The following is a 20,310-nucleotide window of genomic DNA, read 5'->3' as shown; positions in this document are numbered from 1 at the left end:
TGTTACAGCCACAATTGAGAAGCATTTCCACCTCGTACCTCTGCTACTGCCCATAGCATCACAACCCGATGCCGTAAGCCCTGAGTCTCTCTGCATGGGACCTAATTGAGCATTCATAATTGGTGAAACCAAAATCATATCTAGAACCCTAGCAACAAGAACATACAGGAAATGTAGTTTTTAAGCTTTTTTTGGAAAGAAATAATAGGAAAAGTTGGTATAGCTGTGGAACAACCACAGGATCCCCTTGAGGACCTAATATTTAAATTAAGAAGGCCTAGGAAAGCCATTTTCCATAGGAAGCCAAATTCTCTGTTTTGGAGGTAGTAATGAAAAGATCAGATACTTAAGGGATCATTTTCCCTTTGAATCCTCCTATGTTCAGGTTTTAGTAAAATATTTTTTTGTAGGTTTTAGTAAAATATTTTAAATCATAATTTTCATTTTTGACAGTGTAAGGTCTCAATGATTAATATTAAATGAAGATAAAAATCAGGTTATTATTTTTCACTGGCACTTATTTTATGCTTAATGAAATATACTTTATCATGTTATAGATCTGCAAAGTCTGCTCATCATTTCTAACTTACAACAAGAGTTCACTTATGTCACCTGAGACAGTGGCTTTGTTTCATGGTTTGTATAAGATACTGCTGTCCTGAAATGAGAATCCTACTTAACAAGCTTTTTTTTTTTTTTCTTTATCTGAACCAGCTCCAAAAATGCTATTGTCAAAAATAACATCAGCTTACACTGGGCTTACAGCAGTGATGGTGGTTTTAGTAACTGAGTCAACCTTAGGCCAAGTGCCATAAGCTGGCTTGAGTCATATGTTAGCGCATTATTTTCTGAGTCTTAGGCTCAGAACATTGGGGCTTAGATACAGGCAGACACAAAGAAGACTAGAAACCAGTAGTGGTGAATAATGTCTTCCCTGCTGTGACAATATGCAAAAAAGTAGGTATTATATAGTATTTGTGGATGAGTCAACAATGACTTAATGAGCATCGCTGCCATTTGAGAGCACTGGACCCTTTACAATAGCTTTGAATATTGTTCACAAATGAAACCTGACAGAATTAACTACTGCTTATTCTAATATTTATTTAGATTTATTTGTGTGACTGCCAAATTAAGTTGAAATTAGAGCTGCTTAATAACAATAACAAATTAATTCCAATAAACTACTAAACCTATTGTCAGTAGGCTAAGGGCTCAAAGGAAAGCAAGAAGCAAGTACCTGGGACAACAGGGTGAAATGTTTTCAATTTATGCCCTATTCTGGTAGCTGATCTTATTTTCTTTAGGTCTTTTCTTTCTTTTTGCCTGCTTTTTTTCCTTTTCAAAGTTGGAAGAAATCTGCCTGGTTGTTTTACTCCCACCCTTCCCTCTGCCAGCATTACTTATGGTCCTGGAAGTGTAGAAATTGTAGTTTGGAGAAGGTAACTGCTACACATGTGCATTTTTAACTTAATGGCAGCAGAAGGGTTATGAAGGAAGATAGGTGTAACTAAGGTGACTGTTCATCCCCATTTGCTTGGGACAGTCCCAGGCTATGCCTATTAATAGTATCCCCTTTCATTCTCAAAACTGTGCTCCTTTTTTAGATAGTTAATTACGTGGTCATCCTAGTAATACCTAAGATGGGCTAAAGGATGGTATAGAGAAATGTAGGAACTCTTAAAAAACATGTTCATGGTAGTCGAAATTTGGGTAGAACCAGTTAGTCTTGATGTCTTGTTAAAAACAGCAAGGACAGAATTGCCTTTTCTGATCCTGGGGTGTCTGTGCCTCTTCAGAACTATGTCTTCTTTTGAGAGTGTTCTCAAATACTTAAGCAATTGTTCCTGTTTAGATGCATGAACATTGAACTACCCAGATTCTTGTAGAATTATAATAAATGAGAGGATATTTTCCATTCAGTAATCTAAAAAAACATTCCTAATAAAAATTCCTATGGAATTATAGTTCAGAAATATAAATGGTTATTTAATAAAATGTATTCATGCAGGATTTGTAAAAAAGTTTTTTAAGGATACTATTGTTGCTGGTAACTTTGGGTAAAGAGAAAGTATTTAAATGGAAAATATTTGAAATGTTCAGCAAACAGAATAAAAATAATGGAGTGGTGTCTTTTTCAGATACTGTCATATTCTTTTTCATATATAATTTCTGACGGTGATTTTCTGTTATGTTTCAATGTTTATTACATTTTAAGAGTCTCATGCTCTACCGACTGAGCTAGCCGGGTGACTGATCACTACCTTTTAAAGAAAATGTTTCTTGCCCTGAACCAGGTTTTCATTCCCGTTGATAGCAAGTAATTCATTTTTATCATAATTGAAAGCAATATTAATATTTTAGAGAAATTTAATTGAATCCCAGACAAGTTATTTCCTTTGTCTTCCCTTCTAACAATAACTTTTTATGGTGGGTTGAATAAATAAAGCTCACTGCAAAGACCTAGGTTTTAGAATCCCCAAGGGAGATTGTAATAGACCGTTTTCCCATAGGAAAATTCACAGTGTTCACTTAAAATACGCTTAATACAAGGTTGTAGGGATTTTTGAGAAGCCATTAGAGCCTGCTATCAATAAAAAAAGACACAAAGGAATAAAATATCTAATGATTAGGGTTGCCAAAAACCTTCCATAAGCACTTTAGACATACAACTTGCAATTAGAGCTAACACATTTTCAGTTTAATATTTTGTTACCTTGTTAATAATTAACATAATGCAACAACTCCATCTGGACCATGAAATAATAGAATGTAATTCCAAAGGAGTTTTTATGGTACATTTTTTTTCTGTAAAAAGCATTGTCCAAAGATCTTATAGTGTACGTTTGTTCAGTATTCTTTTCCCAGTTACTAAATATTAGCACTTTTATGGGGTGAAGTATGCTGTGGGTTTCTGCTACTGTAAAGATAACGCAGGGTTAATCACAATGTCATGCTTTCATTCTCCATTTTTTAATGAGGTGTACTTATTGCCGAAGGAAAGCATTCTATGAAAAGAGTAGAGTCCATGTTATGATTGTAATGACTGAATTTGTGTTTTAGCCATCCAACGTACTGAGACTATTAAATTACAGCGGTCAATGCTACACTTATGAGTTAACAAAATGGCAGTTATTTAAGGAAACAGGTTTTTTTCCCCCCTGAATAGACATTATGTTTGCCTGTATGAATAGAGGAAGAGGGTCTAGAGTGCTCTTAAACTTCATCACTGCTGGGAGAGCTACATTTTCTAGGAGACCAGGAAAAGGGGAGAAAGAACAGGGAAAGATACCAAGATCTGTCTGTCACAGCTCTGTCTCCTTTTTAAGGCAATTCATACCTTTATTCTTCATAAATGGCATATATATATATATATATATATATATATATATATATATATATATATATGATTTTGGGAAAGATATTTCTTTCACTTGTAATGGCAAGACACCTAGTCAAACTGCTGCTAACACCACTACATTTTCTCATTATGGACTGGTGGCAGGCTCTGGGTCTTGTTTTCCACTAAGAAAAAAGAAAATAAGCTGATACTTAGAGTCACTGGAGCAGAAGAGACCTACAGGTCCAAGTGACCTTATAGAATGGACCCTGGAGAGAGACCTGAGATTCAGCCTATAGCTCTGACACTTGATAAATCACTGAAAGGCTCTGCCTGTGCCTCAGTCTACCTATTAATGAAGACAACCCACATATTCCATGATAACCAATTTATGAGGACACGAGAGAGGTAGTAGACAATATTTCTCTTGTGAACCTCCAAGGAGAACCCATTCTTAGTGTTAAGTAGACAGAGCAAAGTATAAGCCAAAGCAAAAAGAAAAGGGCCAGTTGCTTTATTTTTCACCCTAAAGCCCCACCAGGTGCTGAGACACCATCTGGGTAGAACAGTCTTGAGATGCTTCTGCAATTAGCCTTTTGTAAGGATGATTATTATGACAAGTCTTTTAAGGAAGTATATAGGCAAAGAAGTATTCGCCCAGCCAACCCACTGCCTCCCACTGGGTTCTGACTCTGTGCTTGGGAGTCATATCCCCAAGGCATGTGCTATTAAACATGTAAAATTCTTAGAAGGGGGACAAAAAGGGAATTTAAAAGAGAAAAAGCTACTATTTATTATACACTACCACATTCTGGATGGTATAATAATGATGATAATACCAATAACAATAGCAAAGGAGTCACAGGTAAAAACAGATGCAGATAAAGTTTCAGATGTCAGGTTTTGAGCTGAAATCCCATGCATACATTGTCTTACGTAATCCCGTGAAAGAAATTTTAACATAATCCTATCTTAGAGTGAGAAATCTGATAGGTTCACTCACTTGCCCAAGGTCTACTGAGGTGGTGGAAATTTCAAACCTCAGGAGGCTGTCTCCAGGATCTGCTCCTTCTCTCCATCAACTCTGACAACCCTGTCGGAGGGTATTCATCTGCTGATGGAGATCATAGTGTCAGGGGGAAGTTAGGTGACCACTCTAGGGTTACACACAGACTCTACACAACAGCAAAGATGTTAACCCTGCCCTTTTTAAAGATGTACTTTCCTCTATACTGTGCTAAATTTTTCCCCTTTATAATTTTTGTCCTTGTGGTGACAGTTTAATGAATGTTGAATTAAATACCTAATTATAATTAGATCTACCTCACAAAAGGAAAATCAACAGATCAACACTAGGTTTCACACTAGCCATAAGTTAAGTATTCACATCATAGTAACATCCCTTTTTTCAAATTGGTTGGTTGCATAGCTTTCCATAAGAATCAGTTCCTGTTACCAAAGTGGGCCAGTTTCACAATTTTAAACCTGCTGTATTCCAGTAACTAGCTAATGGGGTCTTCATAACATTTTTTCCTTTTTTATTCATGGAGAGAGTCTGGTAAAGTAAAGCTTGGTTAATTATTTCTAAATTCTTGGACCCTACAGGAAAACACTCTTCATGTATCAGGTCCAGTGTCAATAGATATATACAAATAAGAAATAGATATATAATCTGGGCTTTAACTGCCTTTTCTCTTCCCCCCTCTCTAGGGGACACGAAATTGCCGTGAATTAAAGAAATGCCAGTACAATTGCCCACTTCAGAAATAAATATATGTTCCCCCTTTCTCCAACCTCCTTTTGTTCTCTTCTTTGCTGCTCTCCTTTCTCTATGGAATGTGTGTCTGGGCAGCTCTGCCTGGTTTGGATCTGATAGGAGAATGAGCAAGGAGCTGCATCATTCAGAGCAGAAATCAAGCCAGTTAGTTAGATCCGAGTTAAGCCCCCTCTTCATTTTATGTATGCCATTGAGCAACTAGGGGGTAATGATTTTTATTCCCTTCTGGCATTAAGTCTGAGAGGCAAACTGACAAATAAAAAGAAAATTCAAATTAAAGTGGACACACCTTTCTTAATTCTTCCCAAGGTGCTTGAGTATGATTATTATTTAGGGCTTCTTTATCCCTGTAAATATATGGGGTGTACCAGTCAACATATGGAATTGTTCCAGGTAATAGAAATCTGCCTGAAAACTAAGACAAAAATATGAAAAGTATCAGAGAGGCTGGAGGTATTGGGTTGGATGGGAAGAGGTTTCTGAAAGCCTAAGGTAAGATGAAGGCAGAGCTCTCTCAGCAGTGCAGGGGTTTTCAAGAGTTCCTATCATTTTGTGAAATTTTCCTTCCATGTAAAGCCCTCAAGCTCAGCCCTACTGGGTCGTCACATTTTGCTTTTCAGATTCACCACCACTGATGGTGAGTCAGGAACATCATCCCTGTATACAAAGGACAGTGCCTTATAACATTTCAAGATGGAAAAGAAAAGATTTTCAGTCATTAGGCAGGCTGACCTCGGGGCTGTCAAGCAAATTACACCAGCCCAGGGTGTCTGCTCAGAGAATCACTGTGGCATGGCAGGTGATGAATGAGTGGTTTTCATGGCCTCAGGCTCCTTCCTGAGAGAGAGACTAAGTTGGAAGATGATTTTAGCAACTGTGGTAGGTAAGTCTGACGGAACTCAAATACCACCTCCTACCTCTCTGCTTGCATGAGGAATGATGGCAGGACTGGGTCTTGGCTTGTGGGATGTTCCATATAAAGATGAGAAAAATCATCGTCCTCATTCATTCCTCCTCTTTGAAATGAAAATCTGCCCAAGCAGAAGAGGATTTCTTTATATCGCAAGTTTTGCTGATCCAGAGAAAAGAGCCTGCAAAATGCTGGCCTTTCCAATAGAGGTTAGAAACTGTCATTGACAAAATGGCATTTGGTTTTTCACCTCGACTCAGCGTGTCAAGTCTTTTTATATTCAAATACTGTCGACTCCTAAAGGAAAATGAAAGACCACTTTATCTTCTGAGGGAAACTAAACATAGTGCAAGTTTGTTTTACTTCATAGATTTAGAAACGGAATTTATTATTAGAAGAAACTGAAAGTTGATTATTCATTAGCATCCTAGATCCTCTTTTGAGTAGAAGACTTGAAAGAAGCCTGGGTTTGGAGCGAATTTTTATCTTTTCTTTTTCTGTGCTTTTGAGGCTGATGTTAAGTTCTGCCATCTGTAAGACCTGTGCATTTTAAACCTCTTACTTATAAGCTTCAGCTCTTTCGGGAAATTGTTTTTGCTTATGTTATCTAAATGGCAGAAATTGGCTTCCATCTCGCATAGTCTCTGCATTATTAAAATACAGCTTGTTGTGCAGAGTTTTAATGGACTCTTTAGGGCCTTTACATATTAATGTTATATACTAAGAACTATTAAAGCATTCCATATAAAACATATTTACCAGTTAAATGTTCTGTTTTATTTGTGAATGAATGAATGAAATGGACAAGCTAGTTATCTCTCTGGTCATTTAGAAAAAAAAAATGTAACCTAATACAAATTTATTCTCCTCATATCTGGCAACCTAATCACATAATTCCAAGAGAGACTAGAATTTATTACTCTCTTTTTTTTATTGTTATCTTTAAACAGCAAAAACAAACAAAAACAATTTCAACCTACTAATAATTATTGATGTATGAAATATGTATGGTAAATTCTTCATCCAAGACAGGTTTTTTTTTTCCTTCTGGCAACAAGAAGAATGTGGTAGCACTTAGTTTATCTTCAGCTGATATCTACTTACGGATTTTGAAATTTTTGAAAATATCTAACTAAATGCTAATTGGTGAAGTCAACCAGGTAGAAGGAGCAAATAGCAGGGAAGAAGATGAGAATAAAATCAAATAATACATCATTGTAAAACTATCCAGCGCACTTTTTCTCTCAATCAGAAAAAAAAAATTTGTTCCCATCACATAGTCACTTCAGTATCAAAACGTTGTTCAACCAAGTTAGCAAGCCATAGAGTTGGGCCCTGGGCTCTCTCTTTTCAAACAGATGAAGTAGCATCTGGGACAATGCTCAGAGCCCTAGTTTAAAGTCAGGCCACAGCTTCTGTCCCCACTCTGCCACTCATTAGATGGGTGACCTTGGGTAAGTCCTTTAACTTCTCCAGGCCTTGTTCCCTCACTGGTATTAATAGAGGCTTGGAGTGGATTCATTCAACAGATATTTATTGAGCTCCTGATAAATACCATGTTTCAGTGAGACAAAAAATAATAATAATAAAAAGCAGCCCCTGTCTTCAAGGAGCTGATAGTTCAATAGGAGATACACCTATAAAAACTAATGCATGCAATAAAGCAGTTTGATACTATTACAGAAATTTTATAAGTTATACAAATATACCTTATATATCTTTTGGGAGGCACCAAAAGAGGAGTGGTCAGTCCTATTTGGGCTCAGTGGGGGGAAGAAGATTGACAAAGACTTTAGAGAAGATGCTTGAACTGAGTTTGAATATCATTCTCTAGATGAGTAGGGGCTGGAGGTCTAAGAACACAGGCCTGTGGGAGAAAGTCAATATAAAGCCTCGGGATCTAACAGATGGCCTGTGTGGCTGGAATGTAAGGATAAGATGAAATATGCAAAGGATGACTGGAACAAATGGAAAAGGCTTTATATGACATAAGGATTCTGAATTTTGTGAGAAGCCATGACACAGGTAGTTCCAAGTAGAACTTAGGAACTATTCACATGTGTGTTCTAGAAAGATCAATTCCCTTTTATACATCCTCCCATTCCAAACATGCTAAACTACCTTTATTCTCTCAGATGGATTATACTCATTATAAACTCTGAGTCTTTGCACATACTTAGAAGGCCTTCTTGATACACATATAAAAACACATATAATCATTTACTTCATCTGGCTGCATTTTATGGAATTTTCAAGCCACTGTTAAGGATTTACTTCCTCCAGAAAACTTTTCTGACCCAGGCCTCTGTTGTCAGATGCCCATCTTTTGTGGTTTTATGGTGGCTTGTACTCTGTTACAGCAGTTCTCAATAAAGTATGGGAGAGGGGGAGACATAGGAGTTAGAAGTGTGATTTTTACCCCCAGGGAACATTTGACAAGTGCTCTTTGACATTTCAAAGTGTCTAGAGACACTTTCGGTTATAAGAAAGGGTTGGGGTGCTACTGACCTCCAGTAAGTAGAGGCCAGGATGCTGCTAAATATCCTACAATGCACAGATCTCCACACAAAGATAATCTAGTACAAAATGTCATTAGTGCTGAACTTGAAAAACCCTGTTCTATTCTAATTGCATATTTATTTTTCTGTTTCTCTTACTGAACTGTAAGCCTTTGGAGAATAGGAGCTGTGTCTTAGTCAAAATTATGTATGCAGGAATTAACAGGTTGTTCAGCATATGGTAGATGCTCAGTGCATATGAATGTAAAGGTAGGCAGATAGATTGATGGGTGGTCTGTATGGTTTCCCATTCTAGCCCTGAGAGAAAATCTATAGTTATATATGGGCTGAGGACAATAAGTTTGAGGCTTCACTCCTGAAGTCACCCTGATGCCACTTGTACTGTTTGAGGTGCTAGTCATGGAGAGAAATGGGAGGACTCAAACTATGGATGCATGTTTCTGTTTTGTTGCGTATTTAAATATATGTCATATTATTTATTTAAATTTTGTCTTATATTACTTGTTGAGTGAAGTAAAATAATATGTGTCTATACCCATTGCTAGTAATCAACATAGGTCTGGGTACCTATGATAAACAAGACATTTTAGCATGCTGTGATGGGAAAACATGGTTTGGTTTAAATTCCAGTTCAGCTTTTTTTTTTTTTGACAATTTTATTTATTTATTTGTCAGAGAGAGAGCGAGCGAGCACAAGCAGGGGGAACAGCAGGCAGAGGGAGAGGGAGAAGCAGACTCCCTACTGAGCAAGGAGCCTGATGCGGGACTCGATCCCAGGACTCTGGGATCATGACCTGAGCCGAAGGCAGACGCTTAACTGACTGAGCCACACAGACATCCAATTCTGGTTCAGTTTTAATATTGAGCTTTGTAAACGTATGCATGAGTTTTAGTGTCGTTGATTTTTTAATTTTTTCAAATTTGTTTTGTCTTGATGATGACATGAACTAAAAGCATATAAAGTACTTGGGACACAGCGCTCTCAGTAAATTTTACTTCCCTCTGCCTCTTCTCCAAACTACCTATATTAGGAATTGCATTTGACTCACAAACAGAGCCCTGATAATAATGGCTTAAACAGATAGTGTATTTTTTTCCCACACAAAATAAGTCTTGAGGTCTGCAATCCAGGGTTTGCCTGATGCTCCACAAAGTCATTAAGGAATCCAGGTTCTTTTTAGCTCAATACTTTATCAATGCTAAAGTATGGCCCTGATATTCAAAATGCCTGCTACAGTACCAGTCACCACTTCTGTGTGCCAAGCTGTCGATTTGAGGACAGAGTGAAGATGATGATGATCTCTTTTAGGGAGCCTTCCAAAGTGCGTTCTGATAGAGTGAGTATGCTTATATGTAAATTCTTTAAGACCTAGCATCTTGAATATAAAAGATAGAAATGGAGCCTTTAAGAATTCATTTTGCCATTCTATACCTAACATTATTTTACTGCCTCTAAGTCCTGTGCATGTGGGTATGTGTGTGTGTGTGAATGTATTCCCAAATAAATTTACTATATTTTAATACAGACTTACAGACATGGAGTTTATCTCAGTAGCAAGAAGCACACCCAATATTTTCCAACAAACAAAACCAGGAATCCTTAGAGATCAGGATTAACATCACTCATGATAAGTCATATTGTTATCATTTATTCCTTGGTACGAAGTGATGAAAAGGGCACTTTACCCCTGTGATATTCTTTAAAAAGAAAAAAAAAAAAAAAAACTCCCATTCAATTATGAAAAAAAAATTAGACAACCCCAAATTGAGGGACAGTCACAAAATACCTCCTCAAACTTGTCAAGGCCATGATAACAAAGGAACGACTGAGACACTATCACAGACTAAAGGCAACTAAGGAAGCCTGAGGTGTAAATGTAATGTGGTAGTCTGGGATTGGGTCCTGGACAGAGAAAGGAAATTAGTAAAACAACAACAACAACAACAATAAAACCTAGTGAAATCTGAATATATTCTGGGTTTAGTTAATAGAAATGTACCAATATTGGTTTCTTCATTTTCATAAATGTACCATGGTAATAATATGTTAACATTAGAGGAAAGTGAGTGAGGAGTATATGGAACTCTCTGTATTATCTTTGTAATTTTTCTATAAATTTAAAATTATTCCAAAACAAAGTTTATTTTAAAAATATATGAATTACTGTCACACACTGAAAGCCTGTTATGTTCATTTGTGTAGGATATTACCTACAGTAGATGCATTTGAGTACAATCTCCGTGCATGTGGGGACTTTGTCTAGTTTGTTTCCTGTTGTTTCCCCAGGATTTTAAGAAGTACCTGACATAAACTAGGCACTCAGTAAATGTTTATTAAATGGTGAGTGAATGCACGTATGGTTCTTTCTGAGAACAAACTTATGTGTTAATATAAGGATAACAGGGAAGAAAATGCATACCAGAAAAACCTCTGATCTGTTTCTGAGTTATTGTGATTTTTCAGTATATTATTTTGTAAATTATTAGAGCATTCTGACTAGCCCTCCACTTTATAGTCCGGGAGAATCAGCATACTTTTTCTATATAATTTTTTCTAATGGAACATATTTTGAGGGGTAGGTCCTGGAGGAATTGGTAACTGTCAGGCACTTTATTAGAAAAATAGGGAGGGATGCCTGGGTGGCTCAGTCGTTAAGCGTCTGCCTTCGGCTCAGGTCATGATCCCAGGGTCCTGGGATTGAGTCCCACATCGGGCTCCTTGCTCAGTGAGGAGTCTGCTTCTCCCTCTCCCTCTGCTGCTCCCCTGCTTGTGCTCTCTCTCTCTCTCTCTCTGACAAATAAATAAATAAAAATCTTTAAAATAAAAAAAAAAATAGAAAAATAGGGATTTGTAGCATAGATTCTAATTCAAGGAAACTGAAGCCTTTTTATAATCCTATCAAATTAATAGATCAGGGATTAGAAAACTGCACAATACTGATTTTCTATAAATTAGTAATTTTCTCTCTATTAGTATAAAAAAGATCTAATGGAAAAGGCACTTGATTAAAATTCCAGCTTTACCACTTACCACCTGTGTGATTATAAGAAAGTTCTTTAATCTCTCTAAACCTCAATTCTCTGGTAAAACTGGGATAGTAATACCTCAGTGAAATACCTTAATGAAAATACAAGATACATTATTACTGTAATGAGAGCCCAAGAATACAATGGCTTTCACACAACAGAGGCTTGTTTCTGTCTCACCTGACAATCCAGAAATGGTATAACAGCTTTTTGGGAGGCCAGGCTCCTCCATCTTGTTGCTTAGCCACCTGTGGTCTGCATTCCTTTTGCATGCTCAGCTCACCACCACTTCCACATTCCAGGCCACCAGAGGGAGGAAAGCTAGAGGAAACACACCTTTTTTTTCTAAGGGAATGACCTGGAAGTTATCACTTGAACTCATATTTCATTGGCCAGAGCTTAGTCATGTGGTCCCAGCTAGCTGCAAGGGAAGTTGAGAAATGCTTTCTTTATCTGGGAAGCACTTGCTAAACTAATACTCCTGGTATCAGGGAGATTGGCAAGAAAACTGGTAGACCCTGCTCTAAGCACCTGGAATAGTGCCTCACATGGAATAAATGTTCATCTAGAATCAAATCAGCTGGAAGGTGATTAATGTGAAAGGAGAAGGTAAGTGGAAATACTTTATCAACTATGCTTTACATTACTCAGATTTTAGGACAAATCTTCCTGGGAAGCTATGTTTTCATTTGAAAACTTGCCTATCTTCTTGTAAATTAAAACACAACTCCCAAGAAATAAGGTTTATATCATCCTAAGGAAAAGAAGCTGCAGAAGTAATATTTCAATGTGTGCTTGTTTTTATATGTAATGACTTCAGCTCACTACCCTTCTAGCTGAGGAAACTCTGGTAGATTAATTTAGAAAATAGCTGTGCTCTGGTGAAAAAGGGAAGATACAAAGTGAACTATGCTACTTACTTTTAATGTAGAAATTTTTTGCTTGTTCAGTTGTAATTTTGTTAATCAGAATTTTTCCACTGTTCTTTTCATGGATTCAGTTTCAAGCTTTTGGCAATAATTTGTATTTACAAACATGGGACTGCATTCTTGGAACTTTTTTCATTTTTTTATTGGTTTGGTTTGATTGTTTTCCTGAGGATACTTACTATAATCTGCTAAACTTGGACAGTTTTATTCTAGGCAAAGCAGTTTATACTGAGCCCCATTCACGCTAAGCTTGCCTAGGACATTCTTACATGCCATGGGTCCTAACTACAAGTTGTCAGCCACTCATGTGATCTGTCAGACCACACTGTCATCCACCTGGCAGCTGGACAGGGCTCAGGTGGCCCTGCTTTTTGATGATATTGGTAACATGAGGGGTGAACAAAATACTGGTTGTATTAGCTGGCTTGGGCTGCCATAGCAAAATACCATAGACATAGACCAGGTCACTTAAACAACAAATACTTATTTCTCACAGTTCTGGAGACTGGGAAGTCCAATATCAATGTTCCTGCCAATTCAGTTTCTGGTGAGAACTTTCTTCCTGGTTTGCAGGTAGTTGCCTTCTCTCTGTGTCCTCACATGGCAGAGAGAGAGTACTCTGGTATCTCTTCCCCTTCTTAAAAGAGCATCAGCCCTATTGGATTAGGGCCCCACCCTTATGACCCCATTTAACTACCACTCTAACTCTCAGACCCTGTCTCCAATCTATATTTACACTGGGGTTAGGGCTTCAACATATGAATTTGGGGAGAATAAAAACATTCAGTCCTTAGCACTGACCTCTCTTTCATTTATCATGGCACCCACAAAGGGTGAATTTTTTTCTAATTACCCTATGCCACCCTGGACAACCTCCCTACAGGAGAAGATTGCTCTGGTGGCTTCCTAAAGTCTCTTTTTCTAAGGAGATATTTGGTCAATGTCATTGGTTAGCCCCACAAAATGCCTTGGGAGTTGCAAAATGTTAAGATACTACAATATAATAAAGTGATATTTGTAGAGCACTCTACAGTTTTCTTGCTAACATTATCTCTTTAATCCTTATGGCAACTCCAAAGGAATGCTTGGGATATGTTATCAGCTCTATTTTATATATTAGAAAATTGAAGTTTGGAGAAGTTCAGTAATTTCCCTAAGGTCTCAAGGCTAATAATTGATTGATACTGAGACCATTCCAGGCCTTCCAATTTCTAATTCACAGCAGACTGTATATGAGCTGGAATTTGGCTCTGGAATCACTCAATTTTGGCTTCAGTCCAAGTTCTGTCACTTATTAACAGTAAGTGGGCAAGTTACTTAACTCACTACAATTTCTCAATCTTCTCTATGACATGGAAATAGTAAGAGTCCACCTCATAGGGTACTAATGAAAATTAAATTATGTAATGCATAGAAATCAGCATAGACCTACACAGAAAAATGTTCAGAATTGTTGGTTATTATTTTTAAGCACATATCAAATCCTATTGTATTGAGTTTAACTGTGAAACCAAATTTATACATTTTATTGGACTTGATAAAATATTATTCAAATTATGTACACTATTGGCTGATCTCAAAATACATTACAAGTTTATAAGTGTTATAAAATTCATAATATGAGATACAAGCACCTTAATTGTTACCTGAATATCTGTCTCTGCATGTGTATATTTATTCTTGCCTACTCAAGCAACAGATTAAAACAGTTAGCAATTAGCAGATATTTTAAACTCTACTAGTTATACATTAAGCACACCAATGGGATTTTTTATCTGGCTTTGGTTTGAGGTCATTTAGTGCTCGTTAATAAAGTAAACTGAATTTGGAATTCTTGTTTTTCATTTCACACCAGTAAGCCAATAATATGCTAATAACTGTGATCAAAGGAACATTAAAGAAGCAAAGATTTAACTGCTTGAAATTTGGTATACAGAAAAGTCCAATTATTTGCAGTTTTTCTCCACATTATGCAGAATGTAATCTCAACCAAAATACATATTTTTTCTATTAGTCTGATTCTAAAAGCCTAACATAAGAGGTCATTGTCACATAAGCTATGTCAATCATAATGACTGGGAGGTGCTCTCTTAATATGCCCAGATTTGTCGGGTCATCTAATGTGTATGTCAGGATAAATCAATAATACGTACCTTAATTTGTTTTGCACACTAGTCCTAATTCTCACATGGAATAGTTAATTAGAGAATTTCATACATTTCTAGATTTAATATGTGTATGTTTTTGTGGATATACCAGTAAGGAAATGTTCTTATTCAGATAATTAGTTCTAGTTAAAGTTTCATGCAGGAGGTCAAATAAGCTTTTCTCGGGTAGGAGAAACTGCACCAAACCTGGAGTTAACATACTTTGGAGCAAAGTCTATTAGCAATGTAAATGGCATTACCTCTGATTTGTGATCAGCTGAACAAACAGTGAAGGCCCAATGTGACTTTCAGGCTTCAGGAACACAGTCTGGTGACTTTGAAAGGTAAAAGGAATGCTTCCCACTAGGTACATGAGTTAGTAAATTCTGAACTGTCTTGATTGGGAATTAATAATACTAATGACTTGAGTAGATCCTGAATAGTTCTCGGCATCTGGGCAGAGCAATTATGAATATATAGATAAGTAAGGTGTATGGTAACATAAAATCATTTTCTTTCTATGCCTCATAGATGGTCTCAGTGTGACTACTCATATGGGCAGACACCCACGCATACTCTCTGATGGTTTTGATTTGAGAAGGCAAGATGACTATACCTACTATAACAGTCTGCTTTGTGTATAATTGTTATAGTTTTAAGATTTGGTTTTAGTTGTAGTATGTACTCAGAAAGGAGAGTTACACATTACCTATATATAACTCAGTCATTGTCTTTGTCCCATGTTTGTTTTGTTTTCCCTGCTAGATTCTGGAGAGCAGGGACGATGTCTCACTCAGGATAAGCACAGGGCCTGGCTCATGGTAGATGCTTAAGAGAAATATTTGAGTGAGTGTGGAAATGGATTTGAGCTAAAGAGTGAGTCTATAGTACTTAAATATGCGACACATAAATGTAAACATGTATGAAGAATCTATTGCTGTGTATATGGATACATGCCCAGACATACATATGTACACACACATACCCATACCATATTCAGAGTACTGTCACTAGTTAAGGAAAGTAATGTCTGAGGTGTCTAGCCAACAGTAACACCACATAAATATGTAATTAAATAATGAGTAATTGCCAAAGCAGAAAAAAATGTAATAATTTCTTAATATGAAAAATGGACATAAGTTAGTTTACAAACATTATGAGAATTAAGTATACCAGCCCAAGAAAACTTACAGAAATTCAAGCACACTAACATTTGTTCATGGCCACAAGTTGTTTGGTGTGTGTGTGAGTTTGTTTTTTTGTTGTTGTTTTGGGTTTTTGTTTTTTGTGTTTTGTTTTTAACAGACAGTTCAGACCACAGAGCAATTATTTTATTCATTATTTTCCTTACTGTGGGCATAACTAGCATTCTTCTTAGTAATGTACTATATTTTCCTTACTGTGGGCATAACTAGTATTCTTCTTAGTAATGTACTAAAAACACTGAAATGTAATTATCTAAACTTTTATATTAAAAAGCAATTATAGTTTTTTTCCAATAAGAAGTTATACAACTTACATAGGGTTTGTTTTTTGTTTGTTTGTTTTTTTTTAAAGAAAAGAGTGGAATTTAATCTTTATTTACAGGACACTGCAAGAGAGGAGATTCCACATAGAAATAAGAAACCCACTGAGAGGAGGAGCTTCATACAGGTTGTACAGTTTGGAACTGGTCAAGTAGAGTTTCCTTGTAAAAAGTGCTACAATAACAAAACACATTTAAAAAGAGTTCTTAGTAGAGAAACAGTAAGACAAACTTCTACCGAACAGAGTACACAACAAACAACTTTCTGCCTCAGCTGTACAATCTAAAAGTTAAAAGTCCCGGGAGTGCCATCCTGAACTTGGAACGTATAGCCTTCAGAGGTAGTTTCTGGCACAACATTCTGATCTTCCTCTTCCTCTACAGAGAAATACTTCTCAATCAAGTTTAATGAAGCTTTGTACACAGACTCATTTTCATGGTTTTGTAGAGCTTCAATTTTGTCCAAACCTCCACATTCTTCAATCATTATACTAAGTTTTTCAGTTTCACCTAGTTTCTCAGCAGCCTGAAAGATGTTTGAAATGGCATCCAGAATAACCAGAATAATTTTGGTGTCTTTTGCAGTTAAGAGGTTCATCAATGGTTCTATTATGCCACAATGAACGAGGTATACAATCTGTTCAACTGTCCCACCACTTGTATAGTTGGTCACAGCCCAGACAGCTTCCTTTTGTGTCTTAAAGTCTGCCTTAGAGAGAACACCAACGAGGAATGGGACTAATCCATGATACACAACTTGCTGTATCTGGTCCTGGCGACCAGCTGTGATGTTTGACATTGTCCACGTAGCTTCCTTCTGAATATTAGTTTTGGGGTTCGTTAGGAGGCTGGGAAAAACAGCAAGTGCTCCTGCATCTATTACAACCTGAGTCTGTTCATCTGTCCCAGTGACAATATTTCCTATGGCTCTTAGCGCAGGAGTCACAATGGGCAATTCAGTAGCTCCTAGAAGCTTCACAAGCTGGGGCACAACTCCTGTTTTCACAACCATTTCAATCCGTTCATTTGGACCATCAGTAAGGTAGGAAATGGCCCAGCAGGTATCTGCCAATACTTCTGGATCATCATGATGCAGGAGACGAACTAAAGTAGGAAGAATCTGCTCAACAGCATCTAATGGGGGTGCAGGATTCTTGTTGCGACAAAGGTTTGAAAGTGTCCAAGTAAGGTTACGTAAGTAACCACATGCTAAAGATGACATATCAGGAACTGCAAGGAGAGCCAACAGTGGGTCAACTGCACCATACTTAATAACCAAGTCTCGAAAAACTGAACCATCACCTGCAATGTTTCCTAGAGCCCATACAGCTTGTTCACTGATGTGGGCATGGGAAGATGCCAACAGAGAAATGAATGCTGGGATAGCACCTCCATCTACCACAGCCTTGGTCTGTTCTGACGTCCCAGAAGCAATGTTAGTGAGAGCCCAAGCAGATTCAAACTGAATGGGACTACAATCAGTTCTGCCCAAGAAGGACACAAACTTTGGAATCAAACCAGCCCGAATTATGTTGTCTATGGGGGGCTGTTTTTCCCTAGAAAGCAGTTTCCTAGCAGCTTGAGTAGCCTGGAGCTGGCTTTCCAAATTGTTGCTATTTATGCCTTTGACAATGTCATCAACAGACCAATTTACAGTGCCCTGGTTGTTGCGGTTTTCCTGTAGTGGAGAGGTAGCATCATCAGGAAACGAGCTTACGTTTCTCCTTTTCAGCATCTGGTCATCCTTCTTAGCTTTCCTCAGCTCCACATTAACTTCTATTCGGCGCCGCCTCATTTCTGTACTGTCTTTCCCCTTGTTCTTGAATCTGTTAAGGCGGGCAGCTGGTGAATTAGCATTCTCGTTGGTGGACATGGTTATGAGACAAAGGGAGAAAGCTACACAGCCGGCTCAGGCTTCCACAGAAGGCGGTCCGGGGCGCGCAGGCTGCAGGTCAGCTGCCCTCAAAACGTCCACCACGGATCACCCCAAAGACGGTGTTACGTAGGGTTTTAATAAACCCTTACATTAACCTGCTTTTTTTCCTCAAAATCAGTAATTATAAAAGAGCACAGGTCTAGTTGCCACATTTTCTACTAGAAATATACTGACATACAGAGGCAAAGTTTCTATGTAAAGTAGATACCAGCTCTATATAATTAGAGAATTACAGTAAATGGTCTTACAGATGGAAAGGATCTATATTTATGGATACTTTTGGCACTTATTATTAGAGAGACTTTATGTTTCACCATGAGATTTTATGGTTGATGTATAATCAACTTTATATTATCTACTCTAATTAGAACTAGAAGTAGCTTAAAATGGAAAAAAAAAAAGAAATTATTCCAAGATCTCATCTGAGGAGGCAGCTTTGGCTTACTTCCCACTGATACTGGCCTTAAAAAACAAGATCCCTTCAATCCAACTGGGCTTGGGTAGCCTGCTTTTTGTCTCATGAAGTGTTCTGAAGGTCTCAAAGAAAGTCTTAGTTTTTCCTCTAGTAGCCCAATGGTATAGGACTTCTCCTCCATATATAATTGTATATTTGCAAGTAATGATTACTCCGTACTCCTCAATATATTTTTATATACAGTTTTCTCCTGGGTTCCTTATTCTCATATGAAGAATGCTTGAAACCATCTGTTAAGAGCTTTTCCTCAAACCCTCTCCCCTAGCAAAAGGACCAGACTTTATCACAACACACTTAATTATTAATACCTCAATCAGGAAGGCAAACATACTAGTGCAGCAGAGATTACTAGAACAAGACAGTCCGTTGAATTTACTCTATATTTGTTGAACTGCCTGAGTTTTTTAAGTCCATCATGGAAATGGAATTAGAACTGGGATCCAAACAACTCCTGCCTCCTGCCCGCCCTCTTCCCTGAATTGTAACTCTGTTAATATCAGCATCTCTTTGCCAACAACTTTTTCTAAATTTACCATTGAATATATGAGTCATTATGTTTGAATTTGGTAGAATAAATGTTTGTCTAGAACTAGATGTACCTAAAATGAATTGTGTCCATATATGTATACAGATATTTACAACATAATAGATACAGTGATACAGAATGTAGGTATTATATAGGAACACAGTGGAAGAATACTTCACCCAGTCTGAGTGGGTCAGAGAGAGACTTTCTCTCAGAGAATGCATAGAAAAAGGCAGATCAAGTGGGAGAGGAGAGAAAAGGGTCAGTAGGAGAAAATCACAAAGGTGAGAAAGAGCATGACGTATACAGGGAACTATAAACAGGCGTGTGTTGCTAATGTAATGTTTGAGACAGGGATGGTGAGAAATGAAGCTCAGAGGGTCGTTAGGGGTCTCCTCTTGGAGGACCATGTAAGCCATATTAGTGTAAATTCGATGGTGAGGGCAAAGCTCTGTGGGCATGAGGATCCTGTTGGTCTCGTTTGTGCCATGTTCCCAACATTGTATGTTGATCTGACACAGAGGTCCTGGTCCTCAGCAGATATTATTTGAGTAGATGAAATGATACAGAATGAAAAAAAGGATTTAAGCAGAAGATTTGTGTGAATCAATTTGGATTTTTGAAAAATTGTTTTAGCAGCTGCCTGGGAGATGGATACAAAGAGAATAAAAGTGGAGTAAAGGAAACCAGTGATGATGGGAAAAGATGAGGATTTGAAGTAGGGCAGTGGTCAGTCACAGGGATGAATTTGAGACATAGTGGAAGATTAAACCTGTAGGGTCCGGTGTTTGTGTGGCTGTGTGGCTGTGAGAAGAAAAGGGGAGGTTGAAGGCATGTGTTATGATAGTTGCCACCATTTAATCTAAAGAATATAAGGAGAAGAGTTGTCTAGGGGAAGAATCGAGTTCAAGTGTTCCTGAAGACATATTAGAATTTAAATTTCCTTTAACTTTTGCTTTAAAAATGAACCCATGGAGAAATTCTAACAGTTTTTCAATGAAAATCTTCTAGAACTTCAAATTTTTCAAATATCCTGTGGGTATCATATTAGCATTAGGTGAGAACATAATCTAAAAAACATGGGCACATCTCCTTTAAAAAAATTTTGATAACACCAAAACATTTTGGCATAATTAATTACCACTTATTCTTTACACACACATTTTGGGTGGAGAGAGAAATGTATTAAGTTCATTCTT

At 37.3% G+C, this 20,310-nt stretch overlaps 2 protein-coding genes across 2 annotated transcripts in view; one reads left to right on the top strand and one right to left on the bottom strand.

Annotated features, from left to right (window-relative positions):
- The window catches only part of ZNF385B (zinc finger protein 385B), a 304,024-nt gene that overhangs the window by 166,217 nt on the left and 117,497 nt on the right, over positions 1–20,310 (top strand).
- LOC110591828 (importin subunit alpha-1-like) lies at positions 16,208–18,167 on the bottom strand. Its single transcript, XM_044913338.1, has one exon. The coding sequence runs from the start codon at positions 18,045–18,047 to the stop codon at positions 16,458–16,460; it is 1,590 nt and encodes a 529-aa protein (XP_044769273.1). The 5' UTR covers positions 18,048–18,167; the 3' UTR covers positions 16,208–16,457.

Source organism: Neomonachus schauinslandi, chromosome 3 (assembly GCF_002201575.2).
Source record: "Neomonachus schauinslandi chromosome 3, ASM220157v2, whole genome shotgun sequence".
Taxonomy (NCBI): Eukaryota; Metazoa; Chordata; class Mammalia; order Carnivora; family Phocidae; genus Neomonachus; species Neomonachus schauinslandi.
Note: the sequence above shows the minus strand (reverse complement) of the source record. Positions and strands in the feature narration are given on the sequence as shown.